This window comes from Castor canadensis, chromosome 11, assembly GCF_047511655.1.
Source record: "Castor canadensis chromosome 11, mCasCan1.hap1v2, whole genome shotgun sequence".
Classification (NCBI taxonomy): domain Eukaryota; kingdom Metazoa; phylum Chordata; class Mammalia; order Rodentia; family Castoridae; genus Castor; species Castor canadensis.
In genome coordinates, this window is record NC_133396.1 from 20,054,680 (window position 1) to 20,077,858 (window position 23,179).

The 23,179-nt window shown below is 49.2% G+C and overlaps 2 protein-coding genes across 2 annotated transcripts; both read right to left on the reverse strand.

Annotated features, from left to right (window-relative positions):
• Positions 1-4,401: 4,401 nt before the first annotated feature.
• Krt36 (keratin 36) lies at positions 4,402-8,200 on the reverse strand. The gene is made up of 7 exons (XM_020152062.2): positions 7,676-8,200; positions 6,951-7,033; positions 6,527-6,683; positions 5,877-6,038; positions 5,667-5,792; positions 5,284-5,504; positions 4,402-4,828 (listed from the first exon to the last, which is right to left on the reverse strand). The coding sequence occupies exons 1-7, from the start codon at positions 8,132-8,134 to the stop codon at positions 4,633-4,635; spliced, it is 1,404 nt and encodes a 467-aa protein (XP_020007651.2). The 5' UTR covers positions 8,135-8,200; the 3' UTR covers positions 4,402-4,632.
• Positions 8,201-18,522: 10,322 nt separating this feature from the next.
• On the reverse strand, positions 18,523-22,949 carry Krt13 (keratin 13). The gene is made up of 8 exons (XM_020152068.2): positions 22,424-22,949; positions 21,318-21,400; positions 20,992-21,148; positions 20,643-20,804; positions 20,416-20,541; positions 20,103-20,323; positions 19,373-19,398; positions 18,523-18,938 (listed from the first exon to the last, which is right to left on the reverse strand). Exons 1-8 carry the CDS (start codon positions 22,868-22,870, stop codon positions 18,790-18,792), a joined length of 1,371 nt encoding a protein of 456 aa, XP_020007657.2. The 5' UTR covers positions 22,871-22,949; the 3' UTR covers positions 18,523-18,789.
• Positions 22,950-23,179: the final 230 nt, after the last annotated feature.

A 23,179-nucleotide genomic window follows, 5' to 3' on the forward strand; every position in this document is an offset into this window, starting at 1 on the left:
ATGTCCTTTGAGCCAATTTAGTCCTAAAGGTGTGCTACAAATTCTTGATAAGATGTTTTAGATAATTCAGTTTTTAAAAAAAACATATAAGTGCCAGGCACTGGTGGCTCATGCCTGAAATCCTAACTACACAGGAGGCAGAGATCAGGAGGATCACAGTTTGAAGCCAGCCTGGGCAAACACAAGACTGTATCTCAAAAATACCCAACACAGAACTGAGCTTTGGGTTGAGCCACAGAAAGGGAGTGGCTCAAGTTGGTAGAGCCCCTACCTTACAAGTATGGGGCCCTGAATTCAAACCCCAGTAGCACAAAAAAAAATACAAGTAATTTTTTAAGCTGTAAAGTGTCCTATAAATTGTTTCACTCTTAGCATTCATTTCAAAAGAACAAAATACCTACTTAGAATCACTTATCATCAAAAACATTGTTTACCAATTATCTTTTTTAAACATTTTTATTAGGATATATTAGTTGTACAGAGAGGTTTCATTGTCCCATTTCCATATATGCTTACAATACACCTTGGTTAGATTCATCCCCTCCATCATTCTCTCTCACCCCCCTCACCACTACTTAAAATAATCTCAACAAGTTTCATCATTCTATTTTCATACAAGTATAAAAAGTACATCTACCTTGTTCCCCCTCCTTTGCCCTCTCCATTTACCCTTCCCCCTCACATCCCCCATGAGAGCCTACTCTTCATTCTAGTCTTTCATTTTTTAAATGTATATTTTCCTTGTTTGAAGGGGTTTCACCATGGTGTTTCACCCATGAATATATTGTACTTTAACCAGATTAACCCCTTCTATTACTTCCTTACCCTTACCCCCTACCCCCTACCCCCTATTAATCAACAGCTTTCAGGGTGTTTCATTATAGCAACTTAATAATTTTTCTTCCAGGATCTCTGCACTCTGCTTAGATAGGGTCCCTAATGTCACCATCACAAGCCATGGATACACTCAGTCATGCCCTAAAATACTCTTTGCCCTCCTTCTTCCTTTTTCTGCTCATCCTTAAAGACTTACATCAAATACAAATCTGCCCTAAAGTCTTCCCTGTCATCCCAACTTTCAACAATCTTCCCCCTTCCTAAGAACCCCAAACCCTGCTCCACACCTGTTACCCTCATCCCTGGAGCTCATCCTGGGAGTGTGGGGTGGAGGTCTCCATACCTGGATGGGACCTCTGTGGTAACTGTTCCTGTTGCCCACTAGTGTAAATTCAGGGCCTGAGAAGCATGAAAACACCCAACTGTTTCCAATGCCTCTACTTCTCCCTAGCCGAGCCTGGCATTGTCTGGCACAGTATTTGCTATGAGTGGGGCACATTACCTCCTCATTGAAACATGAATATGTGTAAACGAGGAAGATGGCCAGATAAATCTAGAACGTACAAAAGAGATCAACTGCCTTGAAACCACTCTAGGGAAAATATGATGTTTCACATCATCTCTCTCCTTCTTCTTCTTCTTCTTCTTCTTCTTCTTCTTCTTCTTCTTCTTCTTCTTCTTCTTCTTCTTCTTCTTCTTCTTCTTCTTCTTCTTCCTCCTCCTCCTCCTCCTCCTCCTCCTCCTCCTCCTCCTCCTCCTTCTTCTTCTTCTTCTTCTTCTTCTTCCTCTTCTTCCTCTTCTTCTTCTTCTTCTTCTTCTTCTTCTTCCTCTTCTTCCTCTTCTTCCTCTTCTTCTTCTTCTTCCTCTTCTTCCTCTTCTTCCTCTTCTTCCTCTTCTTCCTCTTCTTCTTCCTCTTCTTCCTCTTCTTCCTCTTCTTCTTCCTCTTCTTCCTCTTCTTCTTCTTCTTCTTCTTCTTCTTCTTCTTCTTCTTCTTCTTCTTCTTCTTCTTCTTCTTCTTCTTCTTCTTTCTTCTTCTTCTTCTCTCTCTCAAGAATAATAGAATTAGACTCAAAAGATCTGAGAAAGTGTTCTAGGACTGTCACTCACTGTGTGACTTTATCTTTTATTGTCATTGTTTTGGGTTTTTTTCTTTGTCTTTGAAACAGGGCTCCCTTTGTAACCTAGGCTGGCCTGAAACTTGCTGTGTGGCTCCGACTAGCCTTGAAGTCTTGACCCTCCTGCTTCAGTCTCCTGAGTGTTGGGATTGCAAGCCTGTGTCACCATGCCTGACTCACTGTGTGACTTTGGATGTGTCAGTACCTACTGCATAGTAGTGTTGTATTCTGCCTTGCACATCACTCAGTGGCCCCAGTTGGAGCTCAGTTAAAAGGGAGTGTGAGGCTAAGCATAGGAGATATTCCTATACTGATGCTGGTGCTTGGCTAATACAATAAAAATCAAAGTAAAGATGTATAAATAGAATGCCCAAAAGCACATAGGACTGTCGTATGCATGAAATGAGCCTGTGAGTACCCTCTACAACCTGTAGAGTGATTATAAAAAGTGTACTGAGCTGGACATGGTGGTGCACATCTGTAATCCCAGCACTCAGGAGGTAGAGATAGGAGGATTGTGAGTTTGAAACCAGCTACATAAAGAGATCCTGTCTGGGAACAAAGAAGAAAAAAAGGAAAAAGAAAGCCCTGTAGGAAGCAAGGCATTGGTGGCATGATTACCTGTCAGGTCACAACTCTACCATGTGATCTGTCTGCTCAGAGACAGTGGTAAGGCTGCTTCCCAAACAGAAGGCTCAATCCATTCCTTGACCTCTGGCTATTTCCACACAGGAGCGTGATGCTCTGTGCACATGCCCGCCCTTCCACCCCATCCCTTCAGCTATGGACCACAGCCAAGGGTGCAGACCTCAGGCAGCAAAATGGGTGAAGAAGAGAGGGAACAAGGCAGGGGTAAGAATTATATGGACTAGCCCTCTGGGTCCACTGAAGCAGAGGTTTTAGGTTCACTGTCCAGTGTGAAGCATGCCGTTTATAGCACCTCCCACACCCACATCCTTCCACCCCAAAGCAAAGTGCTTGGCCCACCCATTGGGCTTCCTGTTCCCCACTCCATCAAGGGACTCCTCGTCTTTATTGACACCAACACTAATAGCTACCACATTTTGGGGGATGCACACACATTGTCCAGTACTGCCTCTTGGCAACTCCGTTTTGCGATGGAACCACTGAGCCAGAAAAATAAAATTACATAACTGGGCACCCACTGCAGAGCAGCAGAGCCAGGCAGTGAGCAGTGTGCTTTGGTTCTGCCTGTGCACATCTTTCCCCTGGGGTCGGAGATGCCTTTGCCGCACCTCTGGCTTGTGCAGTAGGAGGTTAAGTGTTTGGGTTTAGCACCAATTTACCTGGTGACACAGGCAGGGCAGGGTCTTCTCATGGAGGAATTAGCCTCAAGTATGAACCAGAGGCAAAGACAGAATAGCTGGATAATGGCCAGCTCTCATCACTGTGTGATTTAGGGCAAGTCACTTCCCTCTCTGAACCTGTGCTGTCAACTGAACAATGAGTTGAGGGACAAAGGGGCAGTGTGGGGCCCTCAAAATTCTCACAGGCCATGCTTCTCTGACCAGCAGGGTATCCAGGGCCTAGCCTGGTTAGGCCCCCACAGCCGGACTTACATAGCTCAGCAGTAGAATTCAGGGCATTCCTTCTTTATTTTCTTTCTTCTTTATTTGGTGGGACTGAGGTTTGAACTCAAGGCTTTGAGCTTGCAAAGCAGGCACTCTACTGCTTAAGCCACATTTCCAGTCCATTTTGCTCTGGTTGTTTTAGAGATGGAGTCTCAAGACCATTTGGCCCAGCTGCCCGGAAACCACAATCCTCCCAATCTCATCCTCCCAGGTAACTAGGATAACAGGCATGAGCCACTGGTGCCTGGCTAGAATCCAGGCACTCTGAACCTTGCTCAAGGTCTGGCTGGTCCCTTCCCACACTCTATGTTTGAGCCCCTGCACTGCACTGTCCCTGGCACCCTTCACTTCACCTGGCCCTCTGCCTTCCCTTCCAGCTCATCCTAATGCCACTCCCTGGTGTGGGTGGCTCTGACTAGCTGCCTGGAATTTTTCCCTGTCTGGTTGGTCCCTCTCCTGAACAATCCCCAGTGTCATGCAGCAAGAAGATAGGGACTAGGAAAGGGAGGAGAAGGTGGAAAGAGAAGAGGTAACCACCCAATCGAGACAGGGATACTGAGGAGGACTAGATAGGGAGACTTTGACTCTTCTCAGGTGCCCTAAGTGGGCACCCTCAGGCAGGGCTGAGAGGGAAGCTGTTGTCAGCACCTGTCCCAATGGCGTCAGTGTCTGTTCTGGTTGAGCAGGGCCTAGGGAATCCCTAGGTTCTGTTAAATATGTTGAATCACTGTTACTTCCTACCACTCAGAGCCAGAAAAGACAGCCCTGAAACCAAACCCAGCAACTTCACTGCATCCCCTGTTCAAACACCCCACTACTAACCACATAAGATCCAACAGAACCAGCCAGGGCCAAGATTGCTATCCAAGAGAACACACTTTATTGGGTACATTTCCAGGGGAACCTGGTTTTGCATAGCATGAAAAGTGCAGCTAAGACCAGAAGCACAATAGAAGAAGAACTTTGGTAGAAAAACCTGCTAAGCGGAGGGCCCTTCTACAGAAGGGTGGGATCATTTAGTAACCAGGAGCCATAGGGGTGTCCTCCTTCCTGTGGCTCAGGCACTGCCCAGAGAGCCTCATGGCTGCTCACAGCGGATGAGGCGTCACATGCTCCCTGGAAGAGATGACTTTCCCATCTCTGATCTCTTCAGTGATGGTACGGATCTGAGTGCTAACTTGGGGAGCTGGGGTGCAGGGCCCAGTTGGGACACAGGGCACAGAGGAGACATAAGGAACTCTCACAGCAGGTTTACATTCCGTGGCACAAGGGTGGGCAGGAAGCCTGCAGAAAATAAAACATTCAGGGTGAACTTGGCATTGGATCACTGGACTTAGATGTATGGTAAACAGATTTAGTGAGCTATTGGGTAGGTAATGAAAACAAATAGCCTCAAACCATTTCAGTGCCTCTGAAATCCCTGAGAAACAGAAGACTAAGAACTTCCAATGGTCCAAGGGGTGGGAGGTTAGCTCTGTTGTAGAGCACTTGCCTATCTTGCTCAACACCCTCAGTTGAATCCCCCACAAAAATAAATAACAACAAAAAAATGGTTCAAAGGGGGTATGGGGGGGGTTGGGTTGGCATGTTCACTGGGACCCAGAAAGATCAGAAGAAATCTACCGCAGCTTTGTCACCATCACCTTCATCTTTGCTAAAACCACTTCAGAGCCTGACACATTGAGGGTTGAGTGGAGCCCATCCCCCAGCCCGGCTCTCAGGGTCGGCTGGCCACTCACTTGCAGTCTTCACCCTCCAGCAGCCGGCGGTAGGTGGCAATCTCTGATTCCAGCCGGGCCTTGACATCCAGCAGCACCTGGTACTCCTGATTCTGCCTCTCCAGGTCACAGCGGATCTCAGCCAGCTGGGACTCCACATTGCTGATCAGGCACTGCATCTGGCCCAGCTGGGAGCTGTAGCGGGCCTCTGTCTCTGCCAGCGTGGATTCCAAGGAATTCCGCTGCAATGGGAAAAAAAGCTGTCAAGCAGAAGGAATCCCACCCCAGACCCTATCCCAACCCTGGGTATCTGCATGTGGCTGTGATCAGGCCACATGCTGAGGATGGGAAGTCAGGGGGTCCGCCATGAGCTATGGCCAGTCACTCAGGCAGAGGCCACCTACCATGCTCTGCTGGGCCTGCAGCTCAATTTCCAGGCCATTGACCGTGCGCCTCAGCTCAATGATCTCTGTCTGGCAGCACTGCAGCTGCTCCGAGCTGGACACCACCTGCTGGCTCAGCTCCTCAGTCTATAGTATAAGAGGAGATGCAGAGCATCGTGAGACCAAGTAAAGCTCCTTGGGGCCACCCCACCCCCTAGAGCTGCAGCCAACCTGGGTGTTGAACCAGGACTCCACGTCTCTGCGGTTATTCTCTACCAGAGTCTCATACTGACATCTCATGTCATCCAATATCTTGTTGAGGTCCACCGGTGGGGCAGCATCTACCTCCACATTCAGACGGTCCCCAAGTTGGCAACGGAGTGAATTGACTTCCTACAGTTAGGAAGTGAGATGGCTAAAGTTGTGAAAAGAATGCCTGTTTGGGAATTCACCTGATCTGAGTTCAAACTCTCCTCCCTCCATGCCAGCGTGTGCTATTAGAGAGGATACTTAACTTCGCTGAGCCCAGTTCTCCCCATGAGCATGTACCTACCTCCTCGGGAGCTGGGAGATTTAAATGAGATGGTACAAACACCTGGCAAATAGAACTGTTATCGGTCACTGTAGCCTAAATGGAGTTTTAGTGTCATGAGGAAGGTATGGACACTGTGTGACCACAGGCAAATGACTTAAGTTCTGTGTGCCTCAGTCTTCTTGTCTGTAAAATGGAGCTTGTAATAGTATCTAACTCTGGATTACTGTAGGAATGAAAGGAAATGCAAAGTGTTTCATCCACTTCCTAGCAAACAATAGGCCCAAAGGCCAGCAGGGACTCCTAAGCTGCCCAGGAACCATTGAAGGTCAGGTGGCACCAGCCTCACCTCCTCGTGGTTCTTCTTAAGGCACAGCAGCTCCTCCTTCAGGGACTCCACCTGTGCCTCCAGGTCAGCCTTGCACAGGGTCAGCTCATCCAGGATCCTGCGTAGGCCATTGATATCGGCCTCCACCAGCTGCCTCAGGGACAGCTCCGTCTCATACCTGCAAACACAGAGCCCTGCCAAATCTGCAGCAAGGGAAGCCAAACCCAGGCAGGGAGCCCCAGTTCTCTTCTGCCAGCTGTAATGGTTGATTCAGGGTCAGAAGCATAGTAGTCTTTTCCCTTGACCCGGAAGGGATCCAGGGCCTATGCCACATCTTCCCATTTATAGGTCCATCTGGTCTTATTCCCACCTCACTAGCACCCAAAGATGGGGGACAGAGGCCAGGCAGCACAGCAAGCCTCCCCTGGTTGAGCCACTCACTCACTTAGTCCTGAAGTCGTCAGCAGCCAACTTGGCATTGTCAATTTGCAGAACCAGCCTGGCGTTCTCAGATTTGGTCAGCAGGATCTGCAGAACAAGAGGCTTCCCATGAGCTGGAGAAGGCCCAGCAGTGTGAGGGTGACAGAAAGGGGATGACCCAGCTCACAGAGGCCATGCTTCCAAGTACAGGCAGCACATTCTGGTTCCCTGCCCAGAACCTGGATCCCAGGCCTAGAGGGAGCATTGGCCACAGGAGGGACATTACAAAGCCATCAGTAACCATCAATCCTGACATCTGTCTCCTCCAGGGTGGCCCAGAAGGATATACAAGAGTAAAGCAGACATGAGGTCAGCTAAGCGATTTTGGACAAGTTGTTAAGCCTCTCAAAATTCAACCTCCCTATCTATTAGATGGGTCCAATAATTCCTATCTCTCCAAATGGAAAAGTGTAAGGCACAATGTTGTACCCAGGGCTTGGTCCATGTCCCTTCCCTCCCTAAGCTGAGACAGTGAGGGGAAGTGAAGAATGGCCAGCAACAGGGTACATGTGAGAGACCAGCAAAGGAAGCTGGGTTCCCCAGGAATCCAAGGCCCTAGAGAGAAAAGCTCACCCTTACAGAAAAAAAAATCCCTATAAACTGCAGTCCCATCTGGAAAGGTTTGGGGATGACATAGATGCCTCCCAGGAGTTGGGCTGCTCAGCTGGAGAGGTGCCAGGTCCCTATTACCTTCTGCTGGAAGTCCTCAATGGTCTTGAAGTAGGACTGGTAGTCCGGGCAGATGTATGGGATCTGACTCTCATACCACTCACGGATGCGGCTCTCCAGCTCAGCGTTCTCCCGCTCTAGCTGGCGCACCTTCTCCAGGTAGTTGGCCAGGCGGTCATTGAGGAACTGCATGGTCTCCTTCTCATTGCCATTGAAGGAGCCCTCGCCGAACCAGCTGCCGCTCCCAACAAAGGCAGAGGACTGGTTCCCAGCAGACAGGTAGGGGCTAGGCAAGTAACTCCCAAGGCCAGAGAGGCCTGTCCTAAAGGAAGAGATGGATCCCGCAGCACCAGCCAGACCAGGGATCCTGCAGGAGCCCACAGAGCGGATGGAGGACACCCGGGAGAAGCCACCTGCCGTGCTGCAAAGACCCTTGACAGACCCAGTGGAGAAGGTCGGAGTGCAGATCTGGGTGGCCATGATGCTAGTGAGGAAGGTTGCAGCTTAACAAGGAGCTTGAGTTCTGTACTCTCCAGGCCTCTCTGGAACACTTATATATACTTTCCATGGGGTGTTGGCATGTTACACATCTTTGGCTCTTGGGAAAGCCCTTTCCTATCCCCAGAAAACTAATCTCATTAGAATGTGATTTTTGCTACCCATCCAGAATTCCTTTCCTTGTTAAAAAAAAATGTTGAATTTGGTTTGCTAAGTCAGGACTCTCAGCTGTTGTTATTTCCTAGCAGACTGAATTTTATTGCCACTTCAAAGAGTCTTCGCCCCAGATCCCATAAACTGGGAGTGGCCTCATACATGACATTTGGTTCCTGCCCTCCCTACCTGCCTTCCCCTGAGGAGCCCAATCTGTTACCCCCATACCCTATCCCCACCTTCAGAGCTGCTCATCTATGCCTGGGCCACTGGGCAGAGAAAAGGGAGCAAAGGGAACTGAAATTCTTGATGCACTTATTGTGTGCCAGGCTAATACATACATCTTTCATTTACACCTTAAAATAATCCTGGGGGGTGGCTAACAGTGACTTCATTTTACCAGTGTGGAAACTGAGGCTCACAGTGGTTTAAAAGCTTGCTCAAGGTGATCAGGAAGTGAGTAGAAAAGCTTGGATCTGAAACCAGAGCTCTCAAACTCCAAATCCTACGCTTTTGCCCCACTGCTTCCCTGCACAACTGAGATCAGAATTAAGAAATAGGAGGCTGATGTTCAAATCCTACCTCTGTTTGTCCTATGACACTGAGCATATCCCTTCTTCTCTGGGATCTTCAGTGTACTTAATGGAACCGTACAAATCATCACCCTGTCCTGCCTGCTTCACACAAATATAAGGAGGATCAAACAAGACACAAGTAAAAACATTTTGAAAGCCACTGGGTGCTATAGAAGTGTTGGTTAGGCTATAAGGACAGTCTTTGATGATAGTGTATGATGGGGCCAGCATAGGATCATAGGTGTGGGCACTTCAGTGGGGTTGCTGAGGCCTTTGCACCCACCAGGTTCAGTATGGTGGCAGTGGGGGGAAGAAGGTATCCCATAGTCAATCCTTAGACAGTCCATGTGCTCATCACATGGAGAGTCTTCTGCCACTATGGATCCATGTGTTTGGACCAATGGCTGGGGCTGGAAGGCAGTTTGCTTTGTGGCCCTCAGCTTTCTGAACTAGTCTGCTCAGACCTCAACAGGGCACAGAGATGGCCAGTGTCAAAGAAGGTATAAGAAGAAAGAAACCAAATACTGCCAGATAGATACTTAAGCAAGCTGAGAGTTAAGGACCAAAGATAAACTAGGTTCTTCCACCTTGAAACATGGAGTTTCCCAAGGCTTGGGGAACCTGCTCATTTTTCTCTCAGATGTTTGGTTTGCAAGGCTGGCGTTTATGGAAGCATTTATGTGCTTCTGAAGTTGTAATTCCCAACCTCTTAAAATACTTTATAAGCTTCCCTGTGAAATTACTCAAGGAGGAGGATTGACTGTAGCAGACACACCTCGCCCAATGTGATGGACACTAAGGTGACTGAGAGCAGTCTTCCCAGGGGCAGCTCCATGTATCCCCTCCTGGGAGAGGGGGAGCAGGGACATCCTCTTCTCCAGAGCTCCAGCTGCCTCAACAATGACTTCCTCACTGCTGCCGGTCTCCCAGCTTTCCTGTAGGGCCTAGGATTATCCTGTTGCAGGGCTTCTCGACCCAGCACTGTTGACACTGTGGGCTGGGTAATTCCAAGTTGTTTGGGGCTGCTATGTGCCTTGCAAAATGTTTGGCAATATTCCTGGCCTCCACCATCTAATGCCAGTAGCAACTCCTTGCCCTGGTTGTGATAACCAAAAATGTCTGGACAGTTCCAAAGCCCCCAGGAAGGGGAGGGTGGAAAAATAGCCTCCAGTTGAGAATCACTGGATTATCAGGACAGAGCCTGGGCTCCGAACTTATCTCCTTTAAGTCTTCCACTTTGTTTTCCAGGACAACTAGCACAGAGTCTGCTGCCTCTTTTGGGGCCACCCAAACAAGTCCTTCATATACCCAAGTCCCAATTTGCCCCATGTGTGACACAGAGTACCTGTCCTGCAAAATTGACTTGAGGGCAGTAGCATGGTTCTCTATTTGGAGTCTCTAGCTGATTGGCATCTAATCTTTTCTGTTTTCTTTAATTTTCTTTTTCAGTCCCTGTATTGTGGTTCTTGATTTCTCTCAGGGCAACTAAGTAAGGTGTCTGCTGCACCAATGGTCTTGCCATTCTCATCTATGCATCAGCAAGGCCAACATGGGCCAGGGCTGTAGGGAAAGCAATCTAGAAAACTAACTGTGAGCAGGTGACAAGCTAGACAAAGGAGATGGGTTTTCAGTCACACTCAGTCCCCTGCCTTATCTGTGTTGTAGGTTCCATGGCCACCTCCAGGAGTGAAGTATGGAGGGGATTTGAGGGAGGAATTCTGCCTTCTCCAACCCTGGCAGCTGTAACATCACAGGAAGAAGTGAGGCCTATAGGAACAAATACTCGATTCACAGTAGAGAACCAGGCTCACAGGTCAGTCATCTCCCAGGAGAGCTCTAGGAAAACATCTCCTCCCATGATAACCCAGCTCCATAGAACAACCAGTATTCAGTGTTGAGTAAACCAGGAGGAATGGAAGGAGACGTTCATCAGGTTTTAGCTCAAAATAGGATCCTATTCTGAGACCATTCTTTCTAATGTCAATCAAAAGTGTACTGGCCTAAGGGTCAGAAGACCTGGCCTCTAGGTCCAGCTCTGTACCAGTTCCCAGTATGAGCCCTATCCACTGTGGGCCTCAGACTGCCTCGCCTGAACAAAGGAGGGCCTGGACGATGAGCTGGGGTTTCTTCTAGCTCAGACATGATAGGATTTGGTGCCCACATACAGCCCACGGGGCCCAGGAGTTGTTTGAATGTAACTGTGACTCATTCACCATCCTCTATAACCTCGACCTTTCTGTGTCACTCAACTACAGAATAAAGAGGAGCTAAGGAGATTAAACTTATTTCATGATTGAGTTTTCTTTTCTTTCAAAACACCCAAGGATTTCAGGCTCTCCTTTTGCCTCTAACATCTCAGCCCACAAGAACAATGGTGTGTGTAGAATGACCACATTGATTTACCTTCCAGGGCTACTTCCAAGAAGGGCCCTTTCAGAAGTGCACTGTCATTGAACACCAAGTAGACATCCCCGTATGTTCAGGCTGAAATCACATCTCTGCCAACTGAACCAAAGACTTCACTTTGCAGAAGGAACTTAGAGAACACAGGGACAAGAGCCCTGGGTCCAAGCTACTCAGTTCCTCTGAGCCTCAGTCTTCCAAACAAGTGAATGGAGCTCATGTCAAAGTCCACAATATTGTAAAAACTACAGCAAAAAAGCACTTGATAAACTGGAAATTATTTCACAGATTTCAAGGATCAAAACTGCTCAGAGAACCCACAGAAGTATGAACCAAGGTCAAGTGATATTTTCAGGGCACAAACTACTTGCCCTGGTTTAATGGGATACTGATTGTTGCAGCCTAACATGGATGTCCAACAAAAGACAACTTCTCAAAGAGGCAGTAACCAGGACTGTGTCCAGAGGTGCAGTAGTCCCCTTGGCCAGGTTTCTCTGTCTGTCCTGTTACCCTTACTCTAGAAGTTCCCCCCAAAGCTCCCACTCCACTTGCAGGCACATGTGCCAGTTAGAGTGCTCAAAGGATATTCTCTGTCCACCATGACAGAGAAGGAGAGGAAATGCTGCTGTGTGAACAGAAAAGACTGGCTTTTCCCAAGCACATATTGGAAGGCCATCAAGTTCAAGATTACCTGCTGTGTCTGTAGCTATGTCTTTGCCCACCTTTAAATAAGCTTCTATCAGAAAGCCAAAGTTCTGCATGGACCAAGATCCAAGACATCAAGCCTAAATCCACTACTGCCCAGCTCTGAGCAGCCCCTTCAATGCAGAGAGCACAGGATGGCCTGTCACAATATGTCCAAGGAGGAAATGTCCAAGCAGGGTCTCTCTTTCTCTGCCTTTCTGGACTTTGGACAGAATGTGCTATCCACCATCACCAACAAACCCCAAAAAGCAGCAGAGGAAGCAGACCAGGCCACCTGCCAGTGGGCACTAGATCACTCAAGAAGGCCAGTGGCATCTCTTGCAGCCTGTTGCTTCAGCCTTCTCATAGTGCTCATGTCAGCCTTGAGGTCACGCACAGATCCTAGAGAATTTCCCAGGATACAAGGCATGTAAGAAATGCCTTCAGATCCTACCCAGGACCCACCCAGTATTCTGAGGACCCACAGCTGATTTTCCCCCACACAGCTTCTTTTACCTTGTAACAAAGAATTCAATTTGTTCAAGCCACAAAGCACCTGGGATTCTTGGCCCCTCCCCAGAAAAGCCCAGTTACTATATATTCTGTCAAATAACCATTTCCACAGCTCCTGACAAATCTGCTGTCAGCTTATGTCAGATTCTAGTCCAGACATGCAGGAACAGGCATGGGAACTAAAAAAAAAGACTTACAATTAAGATATTTCTAACTACTGATTTAATTTTTCCAAAGGATCCAAGAAAGGTGTCACTCAGTTTTGGTGGTAAAAGACTCAAGGTCACTCACAGACCTGAGGAGGACAGGATTGCCAGACTTAACAGCTAAAAATACGTGTAATTTTGGAACACATTTATATTAGTATCTATCTGCAATATCGATTCAGCTGTGTGACAGCCATCAGTGAGAAAGATCACTGTTTGAGAGCCTTGACCAAGTGACATGCAGTTGTCCCTTTCCTCCTCTCTTGTGGCTTGTCACTGTGTGTCACTGCATAATACTGGAGACAGGTATATCAGGCTTCCCTTGGAAGAACATGCCTTTCGGTTCCTTTATACCCTGGACTCAGCAGCTGCCATTTTTGCCTTTCTAGGCCCAGTGAGCAGTACTTGAAGCTACAGAAAATAAGTTGTCCTCCCTCTGGTCCTGACCATCTGGATGACTTTCCACCCTGATCCCAGCTGCCTTCAGCAGGGTGACTCAGACCTTCCTAAGCAGGGTTTGCCAGTCTCTCTCTTCCATTTCCCGCTCTGCCAGGTGCTCCAAACCTCCACCTATGTCCACTGTCACCAGGCCTTACCAGGCTCAGGATAGCCTGAATACCACTAAATGACCAAGGAGGCCATTCCCCCACTCCCTGGCTGCCTTACCACAAGGATCTTCAAGACAGCTGGTGAAGAATGGCCAGAGCCCTCAACAGTCATTCCTCCCAAAACTCTAGACTCAACAAGGCTCATGGGTGTTCAGCTCCCCCACAGCCTGCCCCTAGCATGGTCCTGAACCCCACAGCCTTGACCTTACCCTGATTAGGCCTGGAAACTCCCCCTTTGCCAGGCCCAGAATACTCTAGAAATCTCATCTCCTCCAAAATACAAACGTGTTTTTTTCTCTCTCCCTGGTTTTGGCAATTACCCAAGACCTTGAGATTCTGCACCAAATGGCTATTGCCATGGTAGGTACCCAGAAAACCACCATGTTCCAGTCCGAAGTCATACCTCTCCAGTCCTCTTGCAGCCAAATTCTGCCTTCATATCCCAGGGCCCACAGCCCTCTTGCCCAATGGGCCAGCTCTTTCTGCACATCTGCACTCACTGACAGCTCCCATCTGGAAGAGTCCAGGGCCTCCTGCTCAGAGCCACTAAGTCCCTCACATCCCTTACCCAGCTTTTATGGTCTGGAGAATTCCAGAGCATCCTTTCTCTCCCTTATTGCTTATAGAACCTGTGGTTTGTGGGAAACGCACCGTCAGGCCCACTGGGAACTGGTACCTCAGTGTCCCGCGTCCCCTTGATTCAAGGATCATTTAACTGAACCACAAAACAAATTCCCTAAACACCCTGTTTGATTGGATTCAGTAGTCTGCATTTACAGAGGCTGGTATGCCGCCGATCTAATGCTCTTCTTGCTAACAACAGCATATCTGTGGCCAGGCCTTAGGCTCCAGGCTGTCATTAACCGTGCTCTGTGCTGTGGGTTTTACTTTCAAGCTGCTCCGAGATGCTTGGATGAAAGAAGACATAGGGCTATTATTTCTGTTCATAAAAGTAGACCAGCAAGTGAATGCCCCGTCCTTGCCAACTCCCCCAAATGTCCACCCCAACAGGTGCCTATATGAGTCTCAGTAGTGCCACCTACTCATTGTCCCCTCCAAAACTCTGTGGAAGGAGACAAGTGTCCCCAGCTCTCCCAGAGCCCCTAGGAGTTACTCAAAGGGTACACCCTACATGTCCTGCTCTACCCCAGACACCAACAGCCCCAGGAACACCATCCAAAGGATGCAGGTTCCCAGGCAGCTCCTGAGACACACAGACTCTGACAGTGACATGGAAGATACTGGAACAGTACCTTGTCACCCCCTGTCAACCATAGCCCTACTGTGACACTGCTTCCTAGTCTACCCATAGGTTTCTCTGGTTTGGGACAATGAGATACCCTTTCTTATATTCTGGGTCTTTTTGGATTCCCAAAGCTGTCACCCAAACCAGAGAGAGGTAACAGTCACCAAAGGAGTCTCAGGCCTGGATCTCTGCCCTCAGTCATGCCCTGTTCCCAAAGTGCCCAAATTTTCTGCCCAACATTGGAGATGGAGGCCTCTTGGGACCGTGTTCTAGGAGCCTGTCCCTCCAGCCTGGGACCCAGCAGGTGGCCTGCTTTCTGGCATGAGTCTGCCCCCTACAGGACCTGGGTAGGATAGACAACCCTATGGGAAGGGCAAAAGTGCACTGGCCCATTAAGTCGGGGCGGAGCCTTGCGGAATGGGAGGTGCCTTTTGCTCAAGGTGAAGAGACTCCGGGAGCTTTATAAGTAGCAGGGTATTTAGCCACCTTGATGCAGCATCTACTGCATGTCATGCTCTTCCCTCTGAAACCTGACAGTGCTGAGGCGCCCAGACACCACGGGAACATCCCGTGTTCAGTTCCTTTCCCCTAAGCATTGGAGCCTGAGAGAGAGCCTCATTTCTTCCCCCAGATTCCAGGAGCTGAACATACGATCTTTGACGAAGGACCAACTAGCATCTTGGATTCCAGCTGTCACCCTAGGTGGGTCACTTAATAGGTGTGGGCCTCAGTGTTTCTATACGTCAAATGGGCACAACACAGTGCCAATTTACGAGATTATTGTAAAGTTGAAATGAAATAAAGTCTGTGAAGGAGCTTGGTAGAATGTGCGGTGTTGAGTGCTTTGTCTTTTCCCCCTCTACTCTTATCCCCTCTCTCCCCAGGTCTCTTGCATTAACATGCACTCATTCACAATCACTGACACAGAGCTAGATGAATCAGACACCAAGGGAACAGAGCTGTTTGCTCACAGCTGCAGGAAGCAGTGATATGAGCCTAGGGTGTACCGAGCACTTGAGATAAACTCTAGCGAGGGGAACTATGGACCCAGGTCTAATACTCCACCCTCCCTCAAATGCCACCCCTGCAGATGACTAAGGGGATAGATGGAGTCCTAGGCAGAAAGGCAGAATTCTCCACTCCCACTTCTCAGACCAGAGAGCTGGAGCGACCTTCCTCTCCAGCTCAGGAAGGCTCCTGGATTGACTTGGACAAAAGTGCCTGCTCTTGACCTGACCTGACCTGCCCTGATTTTGCAGGAATCCTGATGAGGCCACCGAGGTCCTCAGATGGGAACAACTTCTCAATAACCTCCCTGGGATACAGGTAAAATGCTCCAAGATCAGAGTCCCCACCAGATCTAAAGTCAAGCTCATGTCACTGCTCCACTTGAACAACTTCTTTCACACCCTTGTGAGCCCAACACCAGCTCAGGAAGGGGGTAAGGGTAGCCCTAAATAACCTTGACCTATGACTCAGGGACAGAGGCTGCCCTGGGCCCAGCAAGACCTGGAATCAGAACCCCAGGCTGTCTTAGACCAGGCATGAGTAGCTCAGCTTTGGGGACCCAGCCCTCTCTGTCTGGTAGGGGCTCCTTTCCTTGTACAGTGTACTTACTTATCTCTTTAGTTTCCCAGTGCTTACTTTATTCATTCCCTCATTCCTCCATTCAATATGGTCATTTATCTCCTATAACATACTAGGCATGAGGATGTGGATGACTGTGACACTCCCTGCCCTCAAGGAACTCAAGGTAAAAAAAAAAAAGAGAGAGAGAGAAGCAGAAAGGTCATGGCCAGAGGTATTATTCATTGAGCACTTACTGTGTGTCAGGGACCTTTCTAAGCAGTTGACTTTAACAACCTACAGGGGCGGTAGCACTTAGCAGAAGATGAAGTGCTATTAGTTCCTATTAGTTTGAGAACTCCTTAAAGACAGAGAGTGGTTTTTATCTGTCTCTTTCTCCTGGACCCATTACAGTGCCTGGTACACAGAAGATAATAAACATCCTGTTTTTCTACAATCCGTTAGCTCCTAGCAGAGTTCAGGGTATGCGAGGTTGAACTGAGCCCCACCTTGGTCTATTGGGGGGCGGGGGGCCAGGTGGGTTCTGGAATAAGTGGAGAACAGACACCTTTCTTCTGACTTGGCAAGCTAGGTCCAGCATGTCTGGGAGACCCTGGGGTGCATAAGCCACTTAAAGTGACTGTAGCCCACAAACAGGCTTAGGGAGGAGTTAGAGAATAAGCTACATGGTGGGGAGTGGGGAGAGGAAAGGATGGGGTGATGGCAAGGGTGCCAGATCTCCTCCTACCCTATGTCCTAAAACCTGTAACAACGCTCAAATGGTGCCAGAGCCAACTTATTTGTTCATCTCTTCCCTTGACAACCATTGGCTGAGCCCAATGCTCCAGCAGGTTGCTAGGTCCCAAGATGGGAAGACCCAGCCCTGCCCCTTGTAGTGCGTTGTCAGGTAGGTACACGCAGGTGAGCACCAGGTGTACCGCACACCATACCATGAAGGAGGGGTGCCCATCTCAGTCTGAGTTTTGACTAAAAACCTGGAAATCTGCAATAACACAAACATGGAAGTATTGAGAGGAAAAGGAAAAGGAAGGATTAGAATGAGATCACTCGTGGAACAAGGTCCCCAGATGTCCAGCCATGTGGCTGCTTCACCAAGAGTAGTTTGTGATGGCAGGACTTTGGGGCTCACTGGAGAGGCAGGAAAAGATTAGATTACCTGGCCTGTGGGCAGTGAGCAATCTGGGCTGTCCTCAGTAGCAAATGGGGAGCCACAGGACCACTCTAAACTGAAGGGAGACTGAGTTTCAAGCAATCACCCCAGCTACAACGTGGAGCCTGGATGAAGGGCAAGGTCAAACTGGAGGCAGGGAAGCCAGCAAGTAGACTGTGGCAACCTTCCCAGCTTGTTAGGGCCAGGGAGGACATTATAGCTGAAACAATGTCCATGGGAAGGACTCGTGGAGGGTCTGAGAGAGAAAAGAGGCCAAGATGATACCTGGCTTCTGGATTGAATCTCTGTGTCCTCTAGAGTAAGCATAGGGAGGGTGACAGGAGTTCCCCTGAATATATAGAGTTTAGGAAGTGATGCCTGCACAAGGTGGGACAGGTGAGTCTGTTGTTGAGAAAGCCCTGTTGGGCCCTGTTTGATGGCTTGGGAGCCATCAAACATCCAAACAACTGGAACCATGGACATGTTCAAGATGGCCCAAGGGGAGAGTGGAGTAAGGAAAAGATGTCTGTGCAGAATCCATGGGACAAGTCAGGGTGCAAGGGGTTAGCAAAGCCAGAGGAAGCTACAACTCTGAGCCAGACCTCAGGCAGGAGACAGCAGAGAGTGTAGAGGAGGTAAGGGAAATCAATGCCAGCTGAGACACCTGGGTGAGTCATGAGTTGGTTCCCTGAGATGTTTGGAGTTGCAGAACTTTGTGGTGAGCCAGAAAGGACAGCAAAACTGGCTGCTCTGGCCAAAATAGAGCCATCAGCCTAAAAGGAAGCACCCTATACAAAAAAAGCATGGAGGCAGCAGCTGGGAAACATGTCCCCAACTCCTTTCCTCTAAAACACCCCTTGATTGGCCTGTGTAGCCTGTCCAGAGTCTTCTTTACCTTCCCCCCAAGTTTCCCCATCTCCCACTCCATTATAACCCCCTTGCTGCCTCTATTGCTAGCTATCCTATAGGGCTGTTGAACTGGCTTACTGGCCCCTGCTTTGCTTCTGGTAAGTTCCATTCATTCATGTTTGCTGGGCTCCATTACCTGGAAACCACTGTGTCCTCTATGTTTGCTGTTGTTGCCTTTGTATGCTCGGGGACCCATGTGCCTCCTGTCCTTTTTACTTGGGAAGCCCTTGACCTATCAGAGTCTGGACTAGCTGCTTAGCCCATCTGTGTCTACCCACAGCCCCAAATCAGAGCCTCAGCTGGAGTCACCCTCAGAAACCAAGCCAGAAGCAAAAATACGTTTGCAAAAAGGCAGAAAACTTTATTGAATGATCTGTTCTTTTTCATAGAGAAGTGAAGAAACCAAAAAATAGGTGGGAGAGGAGAGGAATTCCATCAGAAAAGAAGAGCAGGGAGGGTCCACCTTCAGAGATGTCAGGGCCAGGGAGTCCTGGGAGCAGAGGGACTGGGCCTCCCATCCTGCAGTCCCTCTCTCTCCTTCAGGGCACCAGCAGCTCACTCCTCCCACAGCTGCTGAAGCAAAGGGAGGGATACCAGGCAGAGTTAAGACCTGTGAACATCTGAAATGCGGCGACCAGAGACAGAGGCAGAGGCAGAGACGGAGGCGTTGCCATTGGTTTTGGTGTTGGCGTTGGCGTTGGCAGTAGAGGTGGTGCCGCCAATAGTGGTGGTGCTGCTATAACTGATGTTTCCTGGGACACAGAAGAGACAAGAGGTGCTCAAGCTGGAGAAAACCCACCCCAGCCAGATCAAGATCCCTGGGAGGGCTCACAAACTCTTAATTAGTTAGGAGGTATGTTGATGGGGATTTTGTTATTATCCCCAGTAGTGACTTTCTCCAAGACAACCCAGGGACTCTATGGGGCAGAGACATCTATTTTGCAAAGAAAATGGGGGGTGGAGTGGGTGGTAAGGGAGGGGGTGGGGGCATGGGGGAGAAATGACCCAAGCCTTGTATGCACATATGAATAATAAAACAATTTAAAAAAGAAAAGAAAAGAAAATGGTTAAGCAAGTGACCACTTCCACCTCAACTTCCTCTATCCCTACACTTGGGAGCCAGCAATGCCCCACTGTCCACCCCCATCAGGAACACAACCCGCCTCCCATAAAGCAATCTCCTTACCTCCAGAGGAGGTGAAGCCTGTCATCCTGGAAGGGAGGAGAGAGAGAGCAGTGATCAGACGGTGACCGAGGACAGCTGCTTCACCGTCCCTCTGATAGACTGGCTCAGATCTTTATTTGGAGCCCTGGTTGGATTCTTCCCCTAATAGTGCCTCCAGTCCAAGGGACAGAAGTACCAAGTGTCCACAGACCTGCCTGCCTGTCTGCCTGTCCTGCCTATCCATTTGTTTGTCTAAAATCCCTCAAAACGAGATATTAGTCCCAAGATTCAGGGTATTAGCCAGCAGTTTTATCCTCTCTCTGGTTTACTCAGTTCCTGAACCACCCTTGAGCCCAATAAAAAAGACTTGGTTGATACTGGATATCGAACCCAGAACCCCTTACAGGCTAGGCAACCACTCTACACTAAACTACACCCCCAGCACAAATCGCCATCTTAAAGTCTTTGCTTGGCAGGACTGCATCAGAGCTAATAGTTTTCCAGTACTAAGATGTTCCCTCCATACCCCTTTTTCTGCCAATCCAAACAGAGGCCTGAATTCGAAAGTTCAAAGGTGCCAAGCCTGCAGCGTGCTGCAGAAAGGCCCTTTGATTGGAGAAAAGAGGGGAGCTCTGACCCCAGATCTTCCAAGCTATATACAGACAGGAATTCATCCCCTCTCTGACCTCCAAGGCCCTGCCTGCTCTGACATCCACTGCGGATGTCTCAAGAGAGCAACTGCAGAACCTACCTGGCGTCCTGGCCCTCGAGCAGGCTGCGGTAGGTGGCGATCTCCTGCTCCAGCCGAGTCTTGATGTCCAAAAGCATGTTGTACTCCTGGTTTTGGCACTCCATCTCACTGCGGAGCTCACTCAGCTGGGCCTCAAGGCTGGTGATGAGCTCCTGGATCTGCTGCAGCTGCAGGGCGTAGCGGCACTCTGTCTCCGCCAAGGTGCTTTCCAGCCCGGCTTTCTAGTGGGACAAAAAGGAAAACATTACAATGGGAGTCAGGCTAGAGGGAGAGACCTAGAGGTAGGGGCTGCTGGCCAAAGGCAGAGGGGTACCATGCTCAGCTGAGACTGCAGCTCAATCTCCAGGCCCTGAAGTGTCCGCCTAAGCTCTGTGATCTCTGTCTTGCTGGTCTGAATCATGGCAGCATTAGAGGACACCTCCTTGTTCAGCTCCACACTCTGAAAGTCAAGCAGGAAGAAGGCCGTCAGCTACAAACTCCCAACCAAGAGACCATGTCTGCCTGACACCATCTGGCTACATGTGGTAAGAGAGCCGGTACCTTGCTCTGGAACCATTCCTCAGCATCCCGGCGGTTCTTCTCTGCCATGATCTCGTACTGCTCCCTCATCTCAGCCAGCACACGGGTCAGGTCAATGCCTGGGGTGGCATCCATCTCTACGTTGACCTGGCCTACCACCTGGTTGCTGAACTCCTTCATCTCCTGTAGGGAGGAAAGGGAACATGTGTGATGTTCCTCATCCTCCCACTCCTTGGCTCTTAGTGCTGGCAGAGTGCCTTGGGAAGTGCTTCTATATCCTATGGTGGAGGGCTACATCAGGCTGCAGCAGAAGTTGCCCTTTATCACTGGAGGTGACTCATCCCATGGCAGGACTGGCATCCCCTCTCACCTCCTCATGGTTCTTCTTCATATAGGCCAGCTCCTCATTCAGGCTCTCAATCTGCATCTCCAGGTCAGTCTTGGACAGGGTCAGCTCATCCAGCACCCTGCGCAGGCCATTGATGTCGGCTTCCACACCCTGGCGCAGGGCCAGCTCGTTCTCATACCTGAAACATTAAAAATAAAATTTAAGTAAGACATAAATGATATTAGATACCACCCCTTCCCCTGAACTGGGTGCTACTACTTCTCCAAGACCTTCAGTCCTGAATGTTGCAGTGTCCCCAGTCAGATGAACATTGGTCTAAAATAAGACAATGAGGAAAATAAACTCACTTGAGCCTGAAGTCATCTGCAGCCAGCCTGGCATTATCAATCTCCAGCAGGACCCGATTGTTGTCAATGGTGGCTGCCAGGATCTGCAATACACAGAAGAATGTAACCTCTGAAGGGCCCATGTGCTTGGGGAGCAAAACATGGACAAGACTCTGCCTCTTCACTGTCCTTGAGCTGGGACAAAACACTTCTCTCTGAGCCTTGGTTCCTTCTCTATAAAGGGAGAAGTGAGGCCGGCTCCTGTGAACTTGGCATTCTACATCTGGTCATGATGGGGAAAATCCAGGATGTGCATTTCAGAGGATGCACCCCGCTCGGTACATCTTTGAGTAGTCAGATCTCATCAGCCTCAGACCGGCCACCTCTCTGAGCCACTGTCTTGAGAATCTACTCCTTCAGGTCAGAAGGAATACAGCGTGACTCCACATCTCTTCTAACATCCCTAGAACCAGCCTCCCAGCTAGCTCTCTCTCATGACAGCTCTAGCAATTCATTTGAATTTCTTGTCCAAATAGTACAGTGTAAAGCACTTGAAACTGGGGCTAAGCCCAGGCTGGTGGATCTCTGTTCTGACAAGCTGGTGTCACCGTATGGTAGATAGGCCTCACTGAGGGCATCCTGGCTCTGCACTGCCAAAACATCTGCCTCCTTCTTCCCCACTTAGTCATCACCAATTGAGAATAAGAGTTTAAATGCTCTCCCTCCAAAATAAACAATTATTTCCAGAACAATAAATGACAATGCCTCTTTTTATCTGTTGATTTTTGCCATTCATAGTGGTTTTTAAAACTGCCAAGATTCCAAATATCTCAGCAGGTGAAAATTATAGCAGTTAAGTCGCCAATAACATAATTGTCCAAGGAGCCATAAAACTTTTTGACACGCATAATAGCCTCAATGAACATGAACCATGGAGAAGTCGCACTTGAGAAGGCATAACATGAAAAAGCCCATCAGGAGTACACCCTTGGTAGTGCAAGATGACAACTGTCCTCTGTAACAAGGATGTGAATTCCATTCACACCTGGTCCCTGAGACATTGCATGGCCTGGACTTGGAGACTCCGCCCTGCACTAAGGAACCCTTCTTAGCATCCACAGGCTCACCTTCTCCCGGAGTTCAGAAATGGTCTTGTAGTAGGTGCTATAGTCCCGCTCTGGACTAGTTGGACTCTGCTTCAAATGCCAGTCACGGATCTTCACCTCCAGCTCTGTGTTGGCCTGCTCCAGAGCACGCACCTTTTCCAGGTAGACAGCCAGGCGGTCATTGAGGTTCTGCATGGTCACCTTCTCGTTGCCAGAGAGGAGGCTGCCATCGCCACCACCAAAGTCGCCAAAACCACTGCCAAAACCTCCACCAAAGCCACCACCAAAGCCACCACCAAAGCTTCCACCAAAGCCACAGCTCATGCCACCCCCATAGCCTCCAGCAGATCCTCCAGAGACAAAACGGCTAGAACAGGTAGAGATACTGCGGCCTCCTCCAAGCTGGCAAGAGCCACCCCCAAAACCACCTCCATAGCTGGTGGAGGAGCTCTGCAGGCGACAGCTCATGGTGGGAGCAAGAGTGAGAGTAGGTGCGGATAGGAGCTTGGTTTGGCCTGAGCCGAGGACTGTGGCTCTTCCCTGGTGTGGATGCCTTTTATGCACCCTCTGTGGAGGTGGGACATCCTCTCTCCTCCCTTCCCCACCCTCTGACTTGGTGCCAACTGCACTTCAATTCCCACAAGCCCAGTTATCTCTGCTCTCAAGGGTGGGTTGTGCCTTTTGGGGTGGATTTTTTTTAAATCCTTAACAAAAGGGATGATTCAGAGGGAACAGTGTTCTGCTTGAGACTACCTTTTGACAAATGAATTCTGCTTC

Coding starts and splice junctions, on each gene's coding strand:
- Krt36 (XM_020152062.2), bottom strand. CDS start 8,134: ATGGCCACCCAGATCTGCACTCCGACCTTCTCCACTGGGTCTGTCAAG. Junction 6,684..6,950: donor GCTGACGACTTCAGGACTAA/GTGAGTGAGTGG, acceptor CTGTGTTTGCAG/GTATGAGACGGAGCTGTCCC. Junction 6,039..6,526: donor TTAAGAAGAACCACGAGGAG/GTGAGGCTGGTG, acceptor TCCTAACTGTAG/GAAGTCAATTCACTCCGTTG.
- Krt13 (XM_020152068.2), bottom strand. CDS start 22,870: ATGAGCTGTCGCCTGCAGAGCTCCTCCACCAGCTATGGAGGTGGTTTT. Junction 21,401..22,423: donor TTTCTGAACTCCGGGAGAAG/GTGAGCCTGTGG, acceptor TGTGTATTGCAG/ATCCTGGCAGCCACCATTGA. Junction 20,542..20,642: donor AGGAATGGTTCCAGAGCAAG/GTACCGGCTCTC, acceptor CTTGACTTTCAG/AGTGTGGAGCTGAACAAGGA.